Source organism: Nothobranchius furzeri, chromosome 11 (genome assembly GCF_043380555.1).
Source record: "Nothobranchius furzeri strain GRZ-AD chromosome 11, NfurGRZ-RIMD1, whole genome shotgun sequence".
Classification (NCBI taxonomy): Eukaryota; Metazoa; Chordata; class Actinopteri; order Cyprinodontiformes; family Nothobranchiidae; genus Nothobranchius; species Nothobranchius furzeri.
The window spans coordinates 58,400,585-58,425,632 of NC_091751.1; the positions used below are offsets into that span (position 1 = coordinate 58,400,585).

At 41.5% G+C, this 25,048-nt stretch overlaps 2 protein-coding genes across 2 annotated transcripts in view; one reads left to right on the forward strand and one right to left on the reverse strand.

Annotated features, from left to right (window-relative positions):
• The window catches only part of clstn2a (calsyntenin 2a), a 214,619-nt gene that overhangs the window by 76,909 nt on the left and 112,662 nt on the right, over positions 1–25,048 (forward strand). The window lies entirely within an intron of this gene.
• Positions 3,431–9,579, reverse strand: LOC139073155 (uncharacterized). The gene is made up of 2 exons (XM_070556124.1): positions 8,609–9,579; positions 3,431–8,338 (listed from the first exon to the last, which is right to left on the reverse strand). The coding sequence occupies exon 2, from the start codon at positions 7,687–7,689 to the stop codon at positions 3,766–3,768; it is 3,924 nt and encodes a 1,307-aa protein (XP_070412225.1). The 5' UTR covers positions 7,690–8,338; positions 8,609–9,579; the 3' UTR covers positions 3,431–3,765.

Consider the following 25,048-nt stretch of genomic DNA (forward strand, 5'->3'; position numbering starts at 1 on the left):
AGGAGACAGAATGCTTCATGCGTCCGCGAGGTTCGCACGGCTCGGCGCGGCAAAATTGCGTCATTTTAACAACCACGCCTTCCACCGCGCCTCCGCACCGCGCACCTAGGAAATTTTCTAACCATGCGGACGGTCGGACTTGAAAAAACATGGCGGACCGGCAAGAACTAGTATGGCAGAGGTTCGTAAATACAGACATTTGTATGATTCAGCTGTCAGAGATCACCGTGATCAACATGTTGTTAATAATTCTTGGAGAGAAATAGCTCGCACTGTCAGAAAAGATGAGGACGCTGTTAAAAAATGCTGGAATGCCATGTTGTAAACAGTAATTTCTACTTCTACTACGGTGTAGTGTTGGGTGCATGCCGTAGAGCTCCATGCTGCCCCCTACAGTTTGGGAGAATATTGGCTCACCGCAGAGACGAGCCGCACGAACCATAAACGCTGCAAGTTGTGAAGCGCGTTCCATCTGCGAGCCGCATCACCAAGCGGAAAGTGAATGCGTCAAGCATAAACCAAGCTTAAAAGTGTTCTCAGCAGATGGTGAAGTCATACTCTCCTGCCAGCCAAGATTAGGGCGTTAAAAGAGTGTAAACTGAACGCCATTTATCTCCACTGATTGTCATTTAGAATCTCAGATCTACAGAGGTAAAGTGTTTCTAATCCAGTCTGGTTTGGTCCAGCCAGTCACGCTGCCACCTATTTCTCCTCCCTACAGCTCCCTTAATTTCCCGCTGCTCTCCATTAATGGAGATATCACCATCCTCCCTCCTTTTCCTCATCCCTTTGTTGTCCTATTCCATCCACTCCACTTTCACTTGACTTCTTTCAAATCCTTCTGCTGTGCTTCTTCATTTGCCCACTCAGTGAAACTAATCGAGAGTAACCCATCATTGAGAGCACTCTACAACTTCTTTTTCTCTGGAGAAACTAATCAGCCATTGTTGATTATCCAAGACGCACTCCACGCCTCCCGCACTCGTCGTACTGCACAACAAACAGTGATTTATAATGTAGGATGAAGTAGAAAAGGCTGACCAGAAAGAAAACAAATTAGATTTATTATTGAGTGTGATTTTTAGGGAGCAGGAAGATGGAGACTTAATATTTTCCTGTTCTGAATGCTAAGTGCTCTACTGCTAAGGGTTGACATTTTGAGGCTCAGGGTTCTGCTTTTAGGACTCAAATCAGGATGCGCAGTTGCTGGAGGTAAAAACAAACACAACAAACAAAAACAGCATGTGGACAAGTAAAGGAATAATAAATGTGTGGCTTCTGTCATGTTGGCGTTTAATTTTCTAACCCACATGCAGAATCGGAGCCGGGAGACAAGGTAAGAGAAAAATAATGTTTATTAGATAAAGCGATGAGGAGTGGAGTGCTCTTGAGGAAGCTCCGACGTGCAGGGTCTGAATCTAGCGGGAGAACGCAGGAGGATGAGGAGAAGGCAGGTGGAGACGATGTGGAGTAGAGATCCGTGAGTTATGACTGGAGTTATCTGCAGCACAAGAATAGCAGTCACAAGAGGCACGGGACAAAAAACAAACACACAAGAAGTCATTTACTAAAGCTCGAGACTTGGTCGAATACCCAAACAGAGTAAATCATCCGACGCTGTGTAGGTCTCAGACTGCTCCTCTTATAGCCAGCTGGTGACTGCAGCAGAGTGGCTGCAGCTGAGCTGCTCCCGGAACCGCCCACCTGCAGGAGTGATGACTTGGTAGAGATTAGTGAGGGGAAATGCCTCAGACCATCTTCTCAAGATCTTCTGGCACTTGTTGTGCCATGTCTTATAAAATAACCTTTTACATATTGTAGAAAAGATGAAAGCACAGCAGGATTTTTCACTATCTCCCTTTTTTTTTGTGCTAATAACTGATTTTTTTATCAGAATTGTTTTCATTCCTTTTAAAGCTCCGCCCACTCAGCTTCTGTAGTTTTCAAAGGATTTTGCAGACACGTCTGATCCAACAAATACTTGCAGTTTCTACTGTTTCTTCTTTTGACACATGATAAAAACAGGAATCTTGCTACTATTCAAAATTCAATATCAAAGGCTAATCTAAGTAAGTAAAGTGACATTTGGTGAAGTTTTCCATATAGAGTCAGGTTGCCTTGGAATAAGGAAAGTGTCATTTAAAAACAGATTTTTGTTGTGCCTCACATTTTCTTTGTCTGATATAGAAATTTGTTTATTGGTCTGAAACATTTAAGTGTCAAAAAGTAAAAGCACTAGAAATCCGTGAGGGGGCTTTTTTTTTTTATTAACGGTCTGCTTCACGGATGTGTGTGCTCAAGTCAGCTGTTTCCCAGGTCCCTGTCAGATTACCAAAGTACAGTGTGGTTTCTTTCAGCTAATATAAACTTCTTCCTTTGTTCCAGAAGGGTTTGTTTTGATACTTTTTGCACTGCAGCCCTTCATGGTTTTTATATTCATCCTGTTATTTTCATCAGCTGTCATGTCCATATAGTCTAAAACACTGTTTTGTCTGAACGCCACATCTGTAGCCACCTCTGAACAATGTTGTGCTGCCCTTGTTTTTCCTATAAATCTATATACTGAGCTAAGCTACCTAGAAATATATGTGACACCAATTATACATTGTAGCTTTGTGTCCTGCCTTTGCCTTTTTTGATGTAGTCTGCAGGAGAGGCGGGTGCTGTGTGTTGTGCTGCACTTGCAGCACATCTTTGTTTGGCAAATTGAAAAGCAATCACAGAACTTTTGTTGTAGGCAAAGCCAAATTAAATCAAAGTTTCCGTAACCTTATTGTCTTCACAACTGAGGGGATAAGTTTTGTGGTTTGTGCAGATCACAGTTTTTTGCCCTTTTAATGAGTTGTATAAAAAAACAACATCACTTAATAATAAAGAACGTTGGTTACGTTTGTAACCCCAGATTCTATGAGTATAGCGGAGCCCTTTATGTAGCGGCCCACTTGGAATAACCACGCAAGATGCAGAGAGCTTCGACTGGTGCAACTTTAATCCTCTCCTTCTTTCACCTCGCATTATGACACCGTGAAAACTATATGAACAGAAAATACAAATATCACAGTACTATAATATTTCCACAAATAATGCATAGAAATCATGTTTACATTTTAAACTTAACACAAACAATTTTAGTAAACAAATAATGAATTTTACATGAAAGTAGCCGTTTTTAGCCGTTATAAGTTGCAGTTCTTATTTAAATAAAATGACAGTTTCCTTCCATTTGAAATCAAATGAACAACTCGTGAAATCAAATAAACAACTCGTTTCACACTGAATGCACCATCAGTCTCCCCCTACCTCCTTCTGCTTCCAAGGGCGCTAAGTTTGAGCTCAGCCCAGCCTATCTTCCACACTTCACTGCGATGTCCCTTAAACATGACATACAAACGGCACAAATATGAAGCGAACCACTGTAAAATACCCTTTCACAAGTTTCCATGTGGAATATGACAAATAAATAACATATTTGCATGTTTTACCAACTCTGGAGCAACACGAGCATGTCGTTATGATGAGCCGGGAGCAGAACGTTTAACGTTTACAACAGTAGAAGAACAGGAAGTAGTAGAAGAAGAGGGGGTGCTCTTCAAAATAAAAGCACAAAACGTAAAGTGACAGAACTGCATTGTTTACCACGAACATCATTTGCTGCCATTTACACTCCCACCAAATCCTACTACAATGAGCGAACGAGTACACAAAGAGCAAGTGAATTGTATAGGATTTCTTGACTCTAATAAATGAAAACCTTAAGTTGAACTATCAGAAGTATGTAGCTGAACTGTACAACATACACAATGAAGTCGTGTGCACACAAACAGTTGTTACTGTCTGTTCTACTCTGACAATGCCATGAAAGTCATGTGGGTGGTAACATCTCGGAACTGAGACCTCCGTTAACTTGAGAAGACCGTTCATCCATTCCTCCCACCGTCGCTTCACATCTTCTGGGAGTGGGGCATCCCATCCGATGCCTCTGTGACAAAGCTCTTGAAGGATATGTTTTCCACTTAGAGTGAAAGGAGCGATGAATCTGAGTGGATCGTAGAGAGAGGCGATGACAGATAGACAACGACGACGAGTTGAAGGCTGATCTTTCAAGCTGATGTTAAAGCTGAAAGTGTCATCTTTTATCGACCATTGAATGCCGAGCGCACGTTCTGATGGGGTTTGATCAAACCCTAGAGGCTCAATCTTTGCTGCTCTTTCAGAAGGGTCCAAGCAAGAGAGCGCTGCTTCTTCATTCGAGTTGAATTTGTGAAGGCGCAAGCCTCCCTTTTTGCAAAACTCTTGTGACTCAGAGATCAGTTTCTTGGCTTCATCAATTGATGGGATGCTGACTAACCCATCGTCAACATAAAAGTTTTTCTCCATGAATGTTGATGCTAGAGGATAGCTAGCTTTGTGTTGTCGTGCTAGATGCTTTAAGCCAAAATTGGCACAACCAGGGGACGAAGCAGCTCCGAAAAGATGAACCGCCATCCTGTACTCCTGTGGTTCCTTCTCCAAATCTCCACCTTTCCACCAGAGGAACTTCAGATAATTCCTGTATTCAGGAGTGACAGAGAATTGATAAAACATTCTCTCAATATCACAGATGATGGCTACAGCTTCCTTCCTGAATCTGCAAAGTACTCCTACCAGAGGATTGATTAGATCAGGTCCAGTTAGTAGAGTGTCGTTTAGCGAAACACCCTGGAATTTGGCAGAACAGTCAAAAACGACTCTCAATTTATCTGGTTTTCTGGGGTGGTAGATGCCATGATGTGGAAGGTACCACTCTGTCTCTCTCTCAGATGTTGTGGGGGCAGGCTCTGCATCACCCTTGTTAATCGTTTCTTCCATGAATGTTTTGTAATGATCATAGTATTGTTTGTTGGCCTTTAATTTCTTCTTAAGACACTGTAAGCGAACTGTGGCTAGCCTCTTGTTGTTTGGTAGGTTGGGCAGACTGTTGCCTTTAAAAGGGAGAGGCATTTCATAATGCCCATCTTCCTTCTGTGTGATGTGGTTACTGAGGAACTGTATGAAATGAAAATCATCCTGGGACACATATTTATCCTCATGAGTTCTCTCAATGAAGTCTGATTCCAGGGCCTTTAGAACATCTGTCGCTGATAGAACTGGCAGTTCTTTTACTGTTAGCCGATGCACAAAGCTTTGACCTCCTTGTCTGTCTAGGTGGGGGTTTGATGAGCCTATTATACTCCATCCTAGTTCTGATCTCTGTGCGAACGGTTGGGTTTTGTCCCCTAAGATAACTTCAAGAGGAGCCAGTGCTGCTGGACAGTCGTATCCTATTAGGAGCCCTACATCACAGTCTTGGAGGGGTGGTAACTTATCTGCCAAGTTTTGGAGATGAGGCCACAGTAATGCTGTTTCCTTTGTTGGAACGTAAGACTTGTCTACCGGGATGAAATCACGGCTGTAGGCTTGCTGTAGTTGAATGCAGCTCTTTGAATGGAATCCTCGAACTTGTAGACCACGAACAGTCTTGCTCGATATGATTGTGTCAATAGCTGTCATAGTACTAAGTTTCAGCTGTACTGGCTGGACGTTCACATTCAGTTTGTCAAGTACATCTTCTAACACAAATGTTGAGTCACTCTGCGTGTCCAGTATTGCATATGTAAGTATTTCTCTGTGTGGTTCTTGTACTGAAGACACAAAAACTGGGACGATACTTGAGGTAGCAGAAGCGTGTTGTGTTAATGTATGGGACACAACATTGTGTGTTTCCTGACTTGCACGTTCTTCTGTGGAAGTAGAGCTGTTTATTGTTGCTTCCACAGGGTTTTGCTTCCTGTCTTCGTGTAAGCAGGTTGGGTGACGACGGCTGCATATGTTGCACGTGTGTCGTCTCTTACAATCCTTGGTCATATGACCTTTTCGCAAGCATCCAAAGCAGAGTCGATTTTCATGTATGAATGCCTTTTTATCTTCAACACTCTTTGCTGTGAAAGTGGGACACTTTGTGATGCCATGAGCTTCACTTTTACAGACAGAACAAGGTGATTTTGGTTTACTGCTGTTTGTCTCTTGTTTCTCCTGAGCGAAACTCTTTGGTTGTATGTTTGTGTTGAAGGCTTTGACTCTCTTTGGGATTCTTTCATCTACAGGTTTGAAATTTATCAACAGTGGAGAAGTAATAGGATTACAAGCTATCCGTGCTTCTTTGCTCAAGAACTCTGTGAAGCATGCAAGATCTGGATAGTTTCCAGATGTGTCAAGTTCATCCACAACAATTCGACTCCACTTTCGGACGATCCATTCTGGCAGTTTTTTGAGCAACTTGTGGTTTTCCTCACAATCGTTAAGGATAGCTAGTCCTTTGACATATGGAGTTGCTTCAGTGCAGCTTTGGAGAAAGTCGGCGAACTCTCGTAGTGCTAGCGGGTCGTTTGTGCTGATCTTTGGCCATTTCATGAGCTTGTCACGGAAAGCTTTCTGTATGATGAATGGGTTCCCATATCTGTCTTGTAAAACATTCCATGCTCCGTTGTATGCATTCTCTGAATCTCGATAAAAGAAACCTTCTGCAGCTTTGCGCGCCTCTCCAGCAAGAAAATTTTTGAGATAAAACATCTTCTCACTCGCTGGGAGTGGTTTTCTGTCAATTAGAGTCATGAAGGACATTTTCCAATCAGTAAATCTTAAAGGGTCACCACTAAAGGTGGTGGGTTCATGGACTGGCAAGCGATTCATACTTAATGAGCTGGCGATTGCTTGAGCTAAACTGACATACTCCTGGGTCACTGTCTTTTCAGGAGCTACCTGGTGAGGTTGGAATGAAGCAGCATCTGGATTCAATGGAGGTTCAATTTGTATTCTGTGATAAGCAGAGCTAGTTTTGTTCTCAATTTCTTCATTGTGGCTCTCAAAATCTTCAAAACTGTCATATGCTCTCACACGAGCTGCTGCTATAGCGACCTCTTTTTCTGCTTGTAACAGTTGCAGTTTTGCTCTCTCTTGTTCCAACTGTTGTTGCATTTTCACCTCTCTTTGTTTCATTTCTGACAACATTTTTGCCTCTTTAAGTTTCCATTCACTTTCTAACTTGTGAAGATGTGCTTGTTGTGCTTGAATTTCTTCCATGGCCTTTGATTGCTCCAACTTAGCAGCAAGCTCTGCTTCTGCATCTACTCTACCGCTGTGGGTACTGGCTGAGTGTTTGCTTGATTTCTCTAATGACTCAAATGAACTTACAGTTTCAGTTTTAGTTAGACCAAAGACAGACCCATATTCATTTTTGTTTAATATTTCTCTTACTCTTTCCTTTTCAAGTTGATCATTATAATCTTCATCAATAGTCTCTAGACGGTTGCTTATGAGATCACAAATTTCCTTTGTCAGCATACCACAGGCATCCATTTTTTTGACAATCTCTGGCGTTGTGTCGCTGTTACGTAGAATAGACTCATACTGTAGTTTTACAGCACCATACTTTGCCTGAATATCTTCGTGTAATTTGTTGAGGTCTTCTAATGAGCAAAGGGTTTTTAATTTTGTCCTTGTCTCCCTTGCTACTAGCTTCCAAGCATTATAGGCTTTTTTAAATGTTTTTTCACGTTTTTTGACATCTTGGTCATGCATCTCTTGGCCTTTCTCTGTTAGCTTTCTCTCACGTGAGCTAGACTTGAGTGGCGTGTCTGTGGGATTGTCTGTTTCCTCTGTTGGGAGTGACATCTTGTTTGTTTATGCAACTGCTTTGAGTATAGCGTGGCTTTTGATTGTCCTATGCTCGAATTCACACCTATAAGCTGTAGTTATCCTTTACCACAGAGTAATATTTATCAAGCATTTACAGATTATGGACATTCAAAAGGATTTTTAGCAGAAAACAGTAACCACAAAATGTCATAAATGAGCACTCTATATTAATAGTTAAAGAGCTTCACCTTTTAAACCCTTTCATAAACAGACATGTCATGAATTATTATTCCACGTGCCATTGATCTTGAAATATTCATCAATTTCAGAGTTATTATGTGTTGGCAACCAGCTCACAAATTATTTTGACCTCAACATATTATGTTGGTGTTTAAGGCACTTAAATTACGCTGCAAGCTTGGTTGAGCGTAATAGTTCCTTTGCTCCAGTTTTGATCTTGCCTGTGATGGATGTGAGTGCAAGCGAAGTTAGGTGACTGGGAACAGGTTGGTTGGATCTCAGATGAGATGGCGTCAGCTTCTCTGCAGGGATGGCAGATCTGTTGCGGCCAAGGAGTTTTCACTGTAGCGGCCCACTTGGAATAACCACGCAAGATGCAGAGAGCTTCGACTGGTGCAACTTTAATCCTCTCCTTCTTTCACCTCGCATTATGACACCGTGAAAACTATATGAACAGAAAATACAAATATCACAGTACTATAATATTTCCACAAATAATGCATAGAAATCATGTTTACATTTTAAACTTAACACAAACAATTTTAGTAAACAAATAATGAATTTTACATGAAAGTAGCCGTTTTTTAGCCGTTATAAGTTGCAGTTCTTATTTAAATAAAATGACAGTTTCCTTCCATTTGAAATCAAATGAACAACTCGTGAAATCAAATAAACAACTCGTTTCACACTGAATACACCATCAGTCTCCCCCTACCTCCTTCTGCTTCCAAGGGCGCTAAGTTTGAGCTCAGCCCAGCCTATCTTCCACACTTCACTGCGATGTCCCTTAAACATGACATACAAACGGCACAAATATGAAGCGAACCACTGTAAAATACCCTTTCACAAGTTTCCATGTGGAATATGACAAATAAATAACATATTTGCATGTTTTACCAACTCTGGAGCAACACGAGCATGTCGTTATGATGAGCCGGGAGCAGAACGTTTAACGTTTACAACAGTAGAAGAACAGGAAGTAGTAGAAGAAGAGGGGGTGCTCTTCAAAATAAAAGCACAAGACGTAAAGTGACAGAACTGCATTGTTTACCACGAACATCATTTGCTGCCATTTACACTTTAAGCCTCGCCTATTGGGAGTTAGTCCTTGACAACGACCAATGACTGAAGAGCTTTAAGGTACTCCCACCTATCAGGTGGGCCCTGGTCCTATAAAGAGGTGCAAGGACCAAGGATCATCTCCAAAAGTTCAAAGAACCCCAGAACCAGTGGGCCTCGATGCTGAAAGGGCTCCACTATACTCATAGAATCTGCGGTTACAAACGTAACCAACGTTATATGTCGTATGGCTCCGCCCTTTAAGCCTCACCTATTGGGTTAAAGGTGGAGCATGATGTAATAAACGCCCACTGGTTAAGTAACAAGGAATAAGTTAGCTCCTAACGTCCTTACACAGCTGCCAGCGGGCATAAGACAAGGATGAGTAACTGTAAGGATACAAAACCATGTCAAGGGGGGCAGGAGGGGTCACCCAGAGGTCGCCTGGTAATAAGCCAGGGAGCAATGGGATGATATAAAGGAACACCAACACCTGAAAACAATGGGTGGGAAACAGCAGGGATTAATTGAGGAAGAGACTCATTAACACACCCCTGATGACACCGAAGAACACTGGGTGTTATCATTAGCTGCTAAGACCTACATGTGAGAACAGCAGGGGATAATGGAGAGACAACTCATTAACATACCCCTGACCATTGTAGCATCTCATTCAGAGAGAGGGAGGCAAACACTGAGCTGATGATATCAACAGATAGAAATCAGACTGATACATTACCAAGCACTGCGCTGGAAGCAGAGGTGCTGGACATGTCTTTCAGGTAGAACCTCACGAAGGAGCAGGGTGAAGCCTATAATGCACAAACAGGTGATCCGAGCGGCGAAAGGCGGCGGTGCGGGAGACATAGCGTCTGAGAGCGCGCACTGGGCACAGCAAATGAGATGCTGCCTCCTCCTCCGAACTGTGAGGAGGAGGGAAGAACCAATCCAGTGTAATGGATCTGGATCTAAAGGAACTGGTAATGCTCTTAGGAGTGAACGCTGGATTGGGGCACAAAACAGCCGAACCCCCGTCATCCCGAATCCTGAGACAGGTTGGGGCCACAGACAGAGCGGCCAGGTCACTCACTCTCTTAAATGAAGTCAGAGCCAGCAAGAGGGCTGTTTTAAGAGATAAAAATCTCAGCGAGACCTGATCCATCAGCTCAAATGGGGCCAATGCCAGTCCGTGTAAGACCACTACCAGGTCCCACTGAGGGACTGGTGAATGCTGAACAGGTCTGAGGCGTCTTACGCCTTTCAGAAAGTGTTTGGTAAGGGGGTGGCTGAAAACAGACGTATCCCTGAACCCTTGGTGACATGAAGAAACAGCAGCCGCATATGACTTAACAGTGCTGAAAGCCAGACCTTTGTTCATCAGCATCTGTAAAAATGACAACACGCTGGCCAAAGACTTGGTTGTCTGCGTGAATCTGCATGTACAAAATGTAATATCACATTCTGCACCGACATGAGTTCCAGAACATTTATGTGGGCATCCGTGTGGGGGGACCACCGATTGCCCACAGAATGGAATAAGCACGTCCCCCCCCCCCCCCACCCACCCCCACCCCGACAGGGATGCGCCAATGAACGCAGACACATGTGACGTCACTTGCCCGAGGGGAACCCCATGCAGCAGGGTCTCGGGGTTCATCCATTGTCGGAGGTCTCCCTTCACTGAGGTGGGAACAAGTATCATGCGCTGCTATCATGCTATCAGAGGAAATGCTCTAGAGATGAACCACTGATCAACGCTGACTTAGTGCTGTTTAAGGTGAAGAATTTAAACAGAGCATTTGGTATGCCTTATTACTCCTTTCTTGCTAACTGGTTAGCAAGTGGGACTGTTAGTCGATGCTTGTGGACCTGATGTAAGGATTTTGTTTCCCTCTGTGGATTGTTGGTGTTTTGTGTGTTTGATTTACTGCTGCTATGCTTGCATTTCTCCTCAATCATTCCAGTGATATCCTTTTTTTGTGCTCTGTATATTTGAGCGCTTCCTGATTTATGACTCAAGTAACCAAGATCAATAGTTAGATGGAGAAATACTTATAAAACTTTTGTAACGTGATGAAGGAGCTATTCCACCGAAGGTTATTTACCCTCTCTCCACAGATGCCTCTGACACAGAACTAATATGCATGAGACTGCCTCAAGGTCAGGCATTTGCTTTTAAACTGCTTGCTTTCCAGCTCAAGAGAAGTATGAAGAAAAAGGACTCTTTCCTTTTAATAAATCAAAGAACTATTTTTAATAATGCTAATCAAGCAAAGTGTTAGTGAATAATAAGATGTTGACCAATCTGTGAAATGACAATGTTATGATTAGTATGCTTTAATAAGTAATATGATTTTAATCTAGCTGCACTAGACATGCTGATGACACGTAATGTAAATGCATGACACATTGCTTTTACTCATCTGATCAGAACCTTCCTTTCTGAAGCGTGGCATAGTCTCTGTGGTGTTTATAAATCTGCCAACTTTGATTCAACCAGAAATCAAAACATCCAGATTAATAAAACCAGTCCACACGCCATCTTAGTCCAGTTCTCAAGAGTTCTCTGAGTTCTCTACAGTTCACTGCAGTTCACCGCATGCTAAGAGGAGTATCGGACCGGCCACCTGGACTTCCTTTTTAAGCAAAGAACCAGCAAGCTGGATAAATTATGTTGCATTTTACCAACTAAGCAACGGTTCCTTTCAGAATAAAAGCTGAACTCACTGACCCAAGGGGGGTCCATCTGACGCTGTGAACCAACTGTCGCTTTTACCTGGAGACAATCCAAAGACTAGTCTGTCGTACTGCTGACGCTGTTTCATCGGCTCCAGTACTGAAAGGGGGGTTCGAGGACCTGGCATTCTGGATCTGTACGGAGGTCTCGTCCTAAGGGTATGTGTAGAGCGACAAAATGGCGTCTCATGTGTTTATGAAACACCGACCATAGCTAAAAGCAAAACATCACAACATCATTCAGACTTGCTTCTCCGGATATGAGAGTTCTGATTACAATATCACTCACACATACACCATTCATCTCACATCTCATTCACACCAGATCCATTCATCACTTCGAGTTAGAGTTAGTCTTGTTTAAAATTCTTTAAAATTGTTTTGAAGTAAATCTTCTTAACGTTTTAAAGGTGACTCTCTCTTGTCTCTCATACAAAGTGTTACATAATCCCTGCAATAAAAAGTTCCAATCTTCTGGTTAAAATAACCCAACGGTCTGTAAGATTGATTTCATATTTACTCTTATGTCTTACGGTTCCTTAATTAGATGTAGATTAACCCCTTAAACTTTGATACTGGTGGAGCCATTGATTGATGACTGACATCTCTTTACTGACATAGAGCTAGCATATAGCGTACCATACCATACTATGTTTATTTGTATAGCACATTTAAAAACAGCATGCCAGTTGGCCAAAGTGCTTCACAAAGGAGTCATATAGCATCGTCTGGAAGTACGGAGTTGAGCCGCTACGTCTGTTGCACCTTTTGAAGATGCTCAAGGGAGGATGCAGTGGCACAGATGAGTTGGTGTAGTCCAGTCTCGATGTCAGAAAAGCATGTATTACAGATTCCAAGTGAGGTCTCATAAGAATTGGTTTTTACCGAGCAATGTGGCAGAGCTGAAAGAAACACTTTCACTGTGCCATTGATTTGTGAAGTCATGGACAGGTCAAAGTCAAGTCATGCCCCTAAGCTGGTCACACAAGTTTTCAAATTAAGAAAAGTGTGAGAGGAGGCAATGGCAGTGAGATCAAAATTTGTAGGGTTAAAAAGAATGACCTCAGTCTTATCGTCATTGAGCCACAGGAAGTTCGCTGCAACCCAGCTTCTAATATCCTCAAGGCAGTCTAGGAGTAGGTGAAAGGAGTTTGGTTGGTTAAGAGCCAGATAAATTTGACAGTCATCAGCATAAAGGTGGTAATTAATTCCGTATTTAACCAACATCTTTCCTAGTGGGAGCATGTCAATTAAGAAAAGGAGTGGCCCTAGGATTGAACCATACCCCAAGGAATTGGTACAGAAGGGAGAGGAACAGTCTGCCAGGCACGTTGCAAGCTTTTCAAAAGTATGGGGGATGTTGTCTGTGCCTAAAATAATTTTATGTTATTCATCTTGTTAGTTTAATTTCCATAATAGCGGAGCAGGTGCGAATAGACGCATCACGCATGTCTCCGTTTTAAACATGTTTAAACAGTTCAGAATACAAATCCAGGTTCTGTCTCGTTAGACTGGTGTAACTAAAGTTTGTACTGAATGAAACTTTACATTAAACCATGTTGAAAAGAAAAGGATCTGATTAAATCGTTTCCCCCTCATTTTACAGTCATTACAGAGCAGTGTGCGTGGCTCTGGGGTTAATCAAGTTTAGTTGTTTCTCTTTGCAACAATCTTCACAGGAAGGCAAAACAGTTAAATGGCAGGTTACAGATATTTCCATTTGACTGTTTATTTTGACGGAAAAACTCAAGGATGTTGGTTGTTTTGAAAGAATTACCCCGACACACACTGATGCACACACAGATGAGCTGACATTTTAATCGTTAACGCACATCGCGGAGGTAACTAAATCAATCAAGAAATGATTCCCATCAGAACATTAGAGCTTTATACTGGTCACTGTGCTCAGCGCAGATCGGAGCGAACATGGTGGACAGTGAGCTGAAGATATGTAGAGGGGTTCGCAGCGCAGAACCACGACGCATGCGGTAAGATTTCCTCCCACTGAAGCGGTCTGGAAACCCGGTCTCTCTGAGGGATGTGTCACTTGGAAAAATGTTCTCTGATTATGAAACTTTGGCTGAATAGCGCTTGTTCCCGTCTCGCATGACGCATCCAGTCTGAGGCAGAATAGCCTCTTCAGCTCAGAAAGCACCTCTAGAGACATTTGATCACGCACCAAGTTTATGTGGAGCAGAAGCGGTCGGGCCACAGCAGGTGAAATGTTCCTAGGCTACATGAAGAGAAACTGTTTGATTGTAACATCAATATTTTGCTGGACACGCTGGTCTGGTTGGTTAGACCAGTGTTTGAAGAGGAAAACACACACACACACCAATTAAAATAATGCTGATAGCATGGACTAGAAGATAGGTGATGGTTTACGTATTTAAATGATGATCAGGCTGCTGTAAAATGTAATCTCCATCCACATACAGACAGAATTATCCTCTATTCTTTCTCTATTTGCTCTGCTCTTGTCTGGGCTGACGTAGCTGACGGTGTGCGTGGCGCGCCTAACTAGCGGTTGATGCAGATTTTACGCATTTGGAGAGGTGGGCTGGATGCTTTGCTTTTACTGGAAGATGGTCCACTTAACGCACGGGTGTAGACTACATATTAATGACAAATGAATGAAAATTAAATTGTGAGTTTTTACTTCATATTTTAGAAATAAAAATGACGGGGAACACATTTATGACGTCTTTTTAAACTAAATTTTCTAGCGCGACCTGCCTGCTTCACTTAAGCCACTGCTTATTAAGGTCCGTCCAAAATTACCGTGGCCCACCCAAAAATGAAAACCTGGCGCCGCGCCTGTTTTAAACCTCTGCAAATTGTTGTTCTTCACTTTATCAAACTCAGACTTTGTACAGCTAATGTCAAGATGTAAAATTATGAATTCAGTCGAGCTCTTCCGTCCCTCCCTCTCCTGCTCTCCTTGAAACCCGACATCGGCTGTCAGAAGCGGGAGGTGAAGAAAGAGATGAGGCAAACAGAGTGAGTGCGACGTAGAGAAACCAGACTGGTGTGGAGGTGAGCAAAACAGCTGGAAAAGTGAGGGTGTCAGTTGAACGATCTCAATAAGAAAAGTGTGGGTGTTGAATCCCCCACATCCCCCACATGTGCAACGCCAAATGTGTGGGTGTTGAATGATCTCAATAAGAAAAGTGTGGGTGTTGCATCCCCCACATCCCCCACGGGTGTGACGCCCATGCAGTCTGCCTGTCAGGTATGATTGGAACCAGTCAAGTGAGACCCTTGTCACAGCCACCCATGATTCAAGCAAGCCCAGTTGGATATTATGATCAACAGTATCAAAATCTGGGAGGCCAAGGTCTAGCCGAGAGGTCTAGGAGTAGCAGCAGGGCAAGGTACCTGGCATCCGTTGCCACCAAAAGTCATTTAGCATATGAATGTGAGCAGATTCTGTGCTATGATGTGACCCAAAACCAAAAAGGCAATGGTCCTCCAGATTAAGTTACAGTTACGTATGAACCACTTTCTCAAAAACCTTCGATAAAAAAGGAAGTTTAGAGATAGGATGTAGTTAGCATGTTTTAGTGTAATCCAGGTTGGATTTTTTTCTATAGTGGACAACTGTATTTTAAAATGTCACCAGAAATACCCCTGAGGATAAACCATTGTTGACAATGTTCAGCATAGAGGGGGCCAACACTGAGAGGAACCCAACTAGTAGCTTTGGGGGAAGGCAGTCCTCTGGAGATCAAGAGGGCTACACCGGCATTATCAGTTCCTCCAACTCGTTAAGACAGAGACAGGAGGGAAGGCAGAAAAAGAGGGGCTTTAGTTGGCAGAAATGTTTTTTTAGCAGTGAAATACCTTCATTCATCAGATAATTAACAATAAATTTGAGAATCTGAGTGTTCTTATCACAACTTTTGAACTAACTGCAAGTGTCATCAATAGCCAATAAATACTCCATAGACTGTACGTGTAATTAAAACACTTTTGTACGCTGGATAATTCAGACATAGATGGAGGCTTTAAAGTAGTAGAAAATGTAATATCAGCAGCCTATTGATACACCACAGAACAGTTTTCAAATGTTGAAATATGGGGAAAAAAATAAGCACAAATAAAATAGGGTCAATAACCAAACCCTGAGGAACACCATGTTTAAGCCCGGTTCACATGGCAGGAAAATCATACCAATTTTTGACCCACTTACTCCCTCTTGGAAATCTTAAGGATACACACTATTATCGTAAAGGGTCTAAAGATGATCTTATATGATAATCCTACCCTTTGCGGTGTGCAATCTGGTCTGTTCAGAAGGACCAATCTGATCAGGGGCCGCAGTAGCGCAAGAGATTGAGCAGGTTGTCCAGTAATCGGAAGGTTGCAGGTTTGATTCCAGCTCCGGACAGAGAAATCTGCTGTTGTCTCCTTGGGCAAGACACTTAACCCACCTTGCCTGCTGGTGGTGGTCGAAGGGACTGGTGGCACCTGTGTTCGTTATCCTTGCCTCTGTCAGTGTGGCTACAATGTAGCTCATAACCATCAGTGTATGAAGGTGTGTGTGAATGGATGAATGATTCACTGAGTTCTCTGACTTTGAAAGGCACTATAAGTGCAGGTCATTTATCAAAAATCCAGGCTTTGAAACATGTTGGATTGTCTAAGTTTCATTTTTTGGGGACAAACAAACATGCTGCCTGCTGAGTGTGACATTTAGCCGGTTGGAAAGTGAGGTGGTGGAAGCATGTAGCATGCTCCTCCTCTGCCATGTTTGTTTACACTGAAGTCACGTTTTTATCTCACGAGATTTTCCCATCTGAGCGGGAAATGTCCATGAGTGAAAGCAGATTATGTAAATGCAGAGTAGCTACACACCACAGACTGACCAAAACTTGTTTGTTTTTGGTTTCTTCATCACCTTGTGTGTGGTCTCCAATGCTATCAAAATCGTCAGACATTTTAAAAATCGTGTCGTGTGAACTGCGCCGTGGTGACAGAGATTTCTAAATAACATCCAGCGGAAATAGCAGAAGGCTGAAATCCAGGGTTACTGATGTTACATTTTCACTGGCTTCACTTCTCCGACCCACAAGCAGCTGTGTGGTCATATTTCTGAGTTTTAGAGAATGATTTCAATTTAATCTATTTGGTTTGCAGATTAAAAGTTTTTCTTGTTGAATCTTACAAACAAGCGAATAGTTCTTTGCTTCTCTCCGACATCAAACGCTAACTTCTTGTGCCTATTTTTTGGCACACAAACAAATTGGAGTGAACTTGCTCGTCGTGTTCCTTGCACCGTGTTTAAAAACCTTCACATGAACTCCTCTTAGCTCTTAAGATGCCATCAATTACTGTCTGAAGTGTGATATGATGAGATTCACTTATCACTACAGAAGCAATTATCACCTCTTAAGCAAGCTGAGGAGCTCAGTTTAATTTTCTTCATTCTTTTTTCAGTAAAAAAAAAAACTAGAAAAACTTTACAAAAATGGACACATTAGTAAAAGAGATTAGATTGTTTGAACTGGCTCATTAGAGGAACCAAGATATAGTTTTACATGTTTTAAGTATTTTATGGTGTTAGGTTAGATTCTCTTTTCCCAAACAGAGATAATTCATTTGTGAGGGTTTTGTGTAGGATAACAAAGCTGTCTCATGTAAAGTGAACATACAATCCACCAGCCGTAGTTGAACTGAAGTCCGTACTTGTTCGGTTGATTAAATCTGAGTCTGGGAGACAAAGAAGAGAGCATATCTCTCTGGGTTAAATTATGTTGACTAAAAACATAATTAAACCCGATAATGTGAACATATGACGTGATTGGTCATTTAAAGCTGAAATAATAAATTATGGCAACAGTGCAGGTCTAAATTCTCAGTTTATTTAGTTTAGCAGAACTATCCTAAATATTCAGCTTTTCAGGAGCTTTTATTTGAAATAGACATTTTTTGTTATTATTATTATTGTTATTAGTAGTATTTGTTTTATTAATGGAGACATGATGCCTCTTTGAGTGTCATTTTTAATTTAAATTGGAGAATAAATGAAAGGATTTGTTAAGCTGCAGCAGAGTTTTATCTCTGGTTCTTGTCTCCTACCTTTCTCTCTCTCTGCGGCTCTTCTCTCATGCCCTTTCTTCATCTCCTGTTTCATTTGCTTCAGTCATCTTTTTTCACACTTAGCACTCTGTTCTCTGTTTTCACCTTCTTCTGAGGCACACTTGCCAGCTGAAGGTGAGAGGGTATGAGTCATGTGTGCGTGTGCACTAGGTTTAAATACAGCTTATTCTGGCAGGGTGCAGAAAGGTCACTGTAGATTTGCACATGCTCAGTCTGCCTTGTCGTCTGTCTATGAAGGTTTTGTCATTTTTCCTTGAATAGCTGAAATATTCATGACCTTTCTTGGATTTTTGTTTAGTTTTTCTCTTAATATTTTATTTTTAGTGATCTGTTTTTAGTTCCTCCTTCTTTATCTTCATCATGGGCACATTTTCCTACTCCTTTGTGCTGATGAGTTGTGGTGATGATGATTAGTAATGTGGATACGTTGACCCTGAACCAGTTTTAATCCAGATTCAAGGCTTAAATTTACATTTCAAAGTATTTCATTAAAATATATTTTATGCTTTTTTTCCACTTGACATATTCACAAAACTATAATTTCACATGTTTAAATAACTCTTCTCCTCAAACCATACCATGTTATTCGTTAAGAGCGTTCAACACAGCTGTGTTACAGCTGACCAATTAAAACAAGTGCACAACTCCTCCCACGTGCTTGATTTGTAAAATCTTTAGCTTTTTTTTTTTTTGTTGTTTTTAGATTTTCATGATGACTGAGAATCTGCACCTGCTGCAGCTTCAACATGCTTCTTGGAAGAACAATTCAATTTTAGTGTCCATCTCAACAATTAATGTTAACACCAGGCTGGTGATGTCATTAATGACATTTTCATTATTCTTTATTAGATAGTTTGATTTCAAACACACAGACTAATGGGGTTTACAGGAAAGCACTGTCTGCTTCCTGTTTTTCTGACTCCACATTACTGTCATATCAGATTTTACACAGAGCTCTGCTGAATCTGATTTTAGACTGTTCAGACTACTAAATGAGTTAGTCATCTTTATTGGGGGGTCTGACGCTTTAATGGCTGCAGATGTTTTATTTTTTACGATGCGGCCAAAGGCAGCATGCTTTTTGGAGCCATTAGCACTTGTAACCTTATTAAAAGAATTAGTTGCTACCAAAAAAAAAAAAGGGATGGCATCATCTGTCTCATCTGTTGTAGACAGAAATATCTCAACAACTGTCCTGTATGTCCGGAAATTTGTAAAGAAAGAATCCTGAGATGATACGTTTTTATTTTCATGGGCATATTGAATTTGGTTATCAGGGATCTCTAAACGGAAAAACAGAGAAAATTAAATACAAATTAGTTACAACAGTCCAAAAAAATTAACATATGAAACAGAAACAAAAATAACCAATACTATAATTATGAAGTTGAGTCAAAAGAAGCAGCCTGAGGAAGTAAAGTAAGAAAAAGATGGATGGTGGACCAGTGTGGCAGATTTTTATCATGAACAGTTGGACAGATGGGCTTGAAAAAAGAACGTTTGTGGGTTTGTGATAGAGTGCCAGGTACATATAGGTGAGAGGGAGCAAAGATCAGGTAGAGCTTTGAATCTGAGGAGGAGAAATTTGCTGGCATTTTGGACTCAGAGCAGGTGGGAGGGATGCGTTCGGTGGACGGACTTCTAGTGACTAAAGACTGACTTTACTGATGTGAGACATGGATGCATATGTTTTTTAATTGATTAAGTATTCAAAAAGACTTGAGTTCCTAAACGGAAAGAGGAGCTGTTGATATTTATTTTGTAAGTAATGCATCATGACACTTGGATAGGATGGGCATGGAGCCACCAAAGAGAAACATTATATTTTACCACTGAGCTTAAAAAGAGGGAGAACAAGCATTTTTAAAAAAAATTTCACTAAACTAGTGAAGTAAATTAGAATATTACAGCAGTAAATGATGGTGGGTTGTGTCTTCATTAGTCATCACACACTGGTGAAATTCATCTCTGCATTTGACCCATCTCCGTAGGGAGCAGTGAGCTGCAGCAGTGACTGCGCTTGGGAACAATTTGGTGGTTTAACCCCCCAAACCAAACTAACCCCTTAACACTGAGTGTCAAGCAGGGAGGCATTGGGTCCCATTTTTAAAGTCTTTGGTATGACCTGACTGGCCAGATCATCGTTGCAAAAGAGAATGAGTTCTCAATCAACTCATCTGCTTAAATAAAGGTAAATAAAATGAATTTTAAAAATTAACTCTGATCTCAGGGCGAACACTCTACCACAAGTCCACGAAGAAGGTTAAATATATCCATCCAGTTTCAGCCGCTTAAAAAGTCCCTCCAGCATGTCCTGAGTCTTTCTTTAGGTCTTCTCCCAGTTGGACATCCCTGGAAAACCTCACCAGGGAGGAGCCCAGGAGGCATCCTAATCAGATGCCCGAGCCACCTTAACTGGCTCCTCTCGATGTGGAGGAGCAGCAGGTCTACTCCGAGTCCCTCCCATTTGACCAAGCTTCTCACCCAATCTCTAAGGAAGAGCCCAGACATCCTTGTGGGTGACGGTGGCACAGGAGTTGTGCTCGCCCCGTAATTGGAAGGTTGCAGGTTCAAGCCCCACTCAGTCTGTCACTGTCGTTGTGTCCTTGGGCAAGACACTTAACCCACGTTGCCTGCTGATGGTGGTCGGAGGGACCGGTGGCGTCAGTGCTCGGTAGCCTCACCTCTGTCAGTGCGCCCCAGGGCAGCTGTGGCTACATCGTAGCTCATCCCCACCTGTGTGTGAATGTGTGTGTGAATGGGTGAATGACTGATTGTGTTGCAAAGTGCCTTGGGGGTTTCAAGGACTCTAGAAGGTGCTATATCAAATACAGGCCATTTACCATTTACCTACGGAGAAAACTCATTTCAGCCGCTTGTATCTACAATCTCGTTCTTTCAGTCACTACCCAAAGCTTGTGACCCGAGGTAGATTGACCGGTAAATCGAGAGCTTCGCCTTCCGTCTCAGCTCTCACTTAACCACGACAGATCATATATACATATATATATATATATATATATATATATGTATATATATATATATATATATATATATGTATATATATATATATATAGGCTTCATCCTTGGCATATATATATATATACATACATATACATACATACATACATATATGCCAAGGATGAAGCCTATTTGGAAAAAGCCTATTTTCATCATATGATGTGTGCTTTTCCTTCAAAGCAGCACTTTTATTAGACTGTCTTTAATGAGCCACAGCATCACAGCGCAGGCCACCACCCAATTTGTTTGTAATAAATGTAGAACCTTCAACTTGAAATTGAACCTGCCAACCATGAGGAAGATGCTCTTAGCGGGGCCGAATTTAGCCTTTCTGAAGACATCTTTAAATATAAGTAATATGTGCATGCAAAGAGCTAATTTGTATTTACTCGAGTAAGCGCACAAATGAAGAGTCACTTTAATAATGTCAAATGTTATGGTGTGTTTTATCCTTACCACACTTTAGATTATGGTTATTTCAGGTTATTTTACCTCCAAGCTTTGTGGACATTTTTACTGAAATTGAAATGTAAATTGAAGTAAAATTGGTAGAGGCCAAAGCAATGCTGCAGAATGAAAGTTATGCATGGAATCCACCAATCCTGGTACAATATTACTGACTTATTAGCCTTGAGATATCTACATTTCACTTGAAAAACAGACTCATTGTTCCACTGTGCAGTGGAGCAGAGTCTTGTTGAGCTCTGGAGTGTTTCTCCCCACAGCTTAAGCATCGTATAACACTCTAAGTAGTCTATATAGTCTATCCATATCATGACTCCATGTTATCCTCTGGGTAGTTGTTCTCCAGATAGAATAATTAAGAACAAATTATAGGAGATATCTGTCAGTGAAAATAGGTCAATTTAAAAACCACCAATCAGCCACGACATAATGGAATTATATACTCCCAGTCAGCACTTTAAATAATTTTAGTTACATTTGCCTGGGTGGGGGCTGTTTTTGCCGTGCAAGAGCTGTGACTGGTTTGCAAGAATGTCCAAAAGAAAAGCATTGTAGCATTATTCACTTTGTGTGCCTAAATTTGTCTGATCTAACAAAAAGTACCATAAAGTCTCTCCAATTTCAAAGCATTTACTTAATCAGAAAGATTGTAACACATATGTAGTATAATTGTGAAAAGATTTTGTAGATAAAAGCAACCCTTTTCTAAAAAGCAGTATTTTTTTTCCTTAAACACACTAATATCAAGTCCTTGTCCTTGAGGGTCATGATCCTGCACATATTTGATGTTTTTTCTCCTCAAAAGAACTTGATTTGAATTAGTGAGTGATTAACAGGCATCTGCAGTACTTGAGAACTTACAGAATAGATAATTCAACCAATAAACCTCTAAAACATGTAGGGTAGCAGCCCTCTAGGATTTGGTATGGACACCACTGTTTAATCCTGTTATGGCCCAAGGCAATAGCTTTAAAAATTTTCTCTCTGGACAAAATGCTTGAAAAACTGTAATTTAACCACTAGGGGTGTCCCAAGTAAGACAGACTGTAGTCCCAGATATAGATTTGCTGATTCTTGCATTATTTAGCATTTTTTTCCCAGCTCAGATCTGCAGACAGAATATCAAAATTAATTAAAAGAATGCTTGAAACCCCTCATAAAGAAAACCAGTGTTCATGTTGTTCCTTTTTTAATAATGAGGGGAAAATATAACATGTAATTATTATTATTTTTATCAGTGTGAGCGTTAAAACATAAACTAAGTCTTAACATTTAAATCTTATGAATATTATAAAGCGCAGCATAAGTTATTATTAAACAATTTTCTATGTTACATCAGGCTAGCAGCTTGTATTTTCATGTCTGTAATAAGTAAGCAAGTAAGTGAAGTCTATTTATATAGCACTTATCACAGAAAGAAAAATCATTAAGTGCTTCAGAGATCAAGATGGTGTTCAGTATATATAGTATATTTTTTTAACCCTTATTTAACCAGGGAAATCCTTTGAGATGAAGTCTGTTTTGCGAAGGTGCCCTGGCCAAGAAGGCCGCCATAAAAATGTCATTTAAAATACAGTTTATATAAAAAAACAATTAATAAAAACAATGAAAGTAAAAGCATAACATTTTGACATTACAAAGGTACAACCAAAGTTAGTAGATAACATGTATATGTGTATACATATACTATTACATACACATGCACACACACACACACACACACACACACACACACACACGCGTATATGTACACACAGCAAAATCACCAGTTCCAAATCAACACCCACAATGTTTAAATCAATACCAAGAGTGACTACATGAGTCCACTGGACCCAAACAGTCACCCTCAGCAGTAGCGGTTTTAGGCATGGGCAGGCAGGGCAGTTGCCCGGGGCGGCATTTTTCATGACACAAAAGGGGCGCACAAGCGCTGAGTAAAAAATAAAAAAGAAAAAAATCTGCGCCGCACCGAGGTTTTCTATTGTCTGTCATATGACAGTGTCTGGATTGGAAACAGCAAGTTGGCGCCCCCTGCAGCTGCAGGCGCTCCTGCTGACTGAGAACGTTCACATGCACCCTCAGTGTCGATCCAACACCGGTGACCCCGCCGTGCACGCACACGTACACACACATACACATGCACCTTCATACACACACTTACAATGGGAAAAACATACCAGACACGATGCATTAATATTACAGTGATTCGACCAACACGAGGGAATGGAAGTTTTTGTCTTGACAACCACCATAGGCACTCTAAGCCTATCCTATTTTCTTAAAAATAGGCTTATCCTATTTTCGGAGGCAGGAACAGGGGCCGATTGTGCCTGCTTCCTGTTCCTTACTAGCCACTTAAATTGACAAAAAGAGACCGGGTTTTCTAGTTTTAGGTGATTCTGTAGCTGGTTCCAGGCTGACGGAGCAGAGATCCTAAATGCTTGCTTACCTAATTCTGTACGAGCTCTAGGCACAGCCAGCTGGATATTAGCATTAGACCAAAGTGAGCAAGTGCTGGGGCCTCATTTATCAAGCTTGCTTACACACAAAACAGGGTCGGAAAACTGCGTAAGCAACTTTCCACGCAAACTTTGGGATTTATGAAAGAAAATTTAGCGGAAAAATGTGTGCAACTTTAAGTTGACTAAGGACCTTGCTTACGCACATTTTGGACAAGGAGAGCACCTGCAGTGCTGCTGCTGAGAAGGATACAATTATGAAATCCTGCAGCATTACCACTTGTACTGCTTCGTTTTCACACAGAACAAGACCCCCCACAGGCACGCACACACGCGCATGCACACACACATGCGCGCACACTCACACCCACATGCTCACGCGCACACACACACACACAGCCTGAAGCACAGAATACGGAATGCAGAAAATCAGCAGGGGTACAGATTGAGACATATTTTCATGCGTCTGTGACAGTGTGTGTCCTGTCACTGTGACCCAATTGATCATCTGCCCTGGCTACTTGGACAAGGGAGATCTCCGTTTGGCTGACTGGTTAGCATGCGTGACTTTCACCTGGGAGTCTGGGGATTGAATCCTGATTGAATTTTTTTTTTTAATATCCACCACAGATCTCACTGAAGAACTCAGCATTGACAGCTTCAGCAACGCTGTGCCACTCCGTGGATTTTCTCTTATTTGTTTTGCAAAAGCACTTCCTTTCATTTCTCCACCTCACCCACAAGTGCCTGAATTTCTGCTTGTGAAATAGTGCTTCCTTGATCTGCGGTCATGATTGAAATGCTGCAACAAGCCGGCTTATGTATATGCATGAGATCCACAAGGCAATTTGCATCGACCATTTATGGCAGTAAGGGGGTGTGGTGAGGGCGGGATGTGACTAAAAAGCAGCTGAGAAACTTTCTAGATAGTTTCTGATTTATGAAGCGCAGATTGCGTGCAGCTGTGCGTACTCCATGTTTGATAGATCACAAACCTACTTGACATAAGTAAATTTTTTTTGCTGAGCTTAAATACGGTTTTAGTAAGGATTCTAGGCAATGTTCGATAAATTAGACCCCAGGTCTTGAAAGACAGAAGCCTACATAAGTAAGGAGGCAACATCCCGATGATGGCTTTGTATGTAAATAGTCGCCACCTGGTTAGCCTGCGCTGAGCTAATGAGGAACACTGGACTAGATTATGCAGAGTGCAACAATGTGGATGACGTTTACACCCTGTAATAAATCTTAGTTCTCCGTGATAAACTAAATCTAGTTGGTGCAAATATCTGTTGAGCATGCATATATAAAAA

Bases quoted from the DNA above. Each gene is read 5' to 3' on its own strand.
- LOC139073155 (XM_070556124.1), bottom strand. From the start codon at position 7,689: ATGTCACTCCCAACAGAGGAAACAGACAATCCCACAGACACGCCACTC.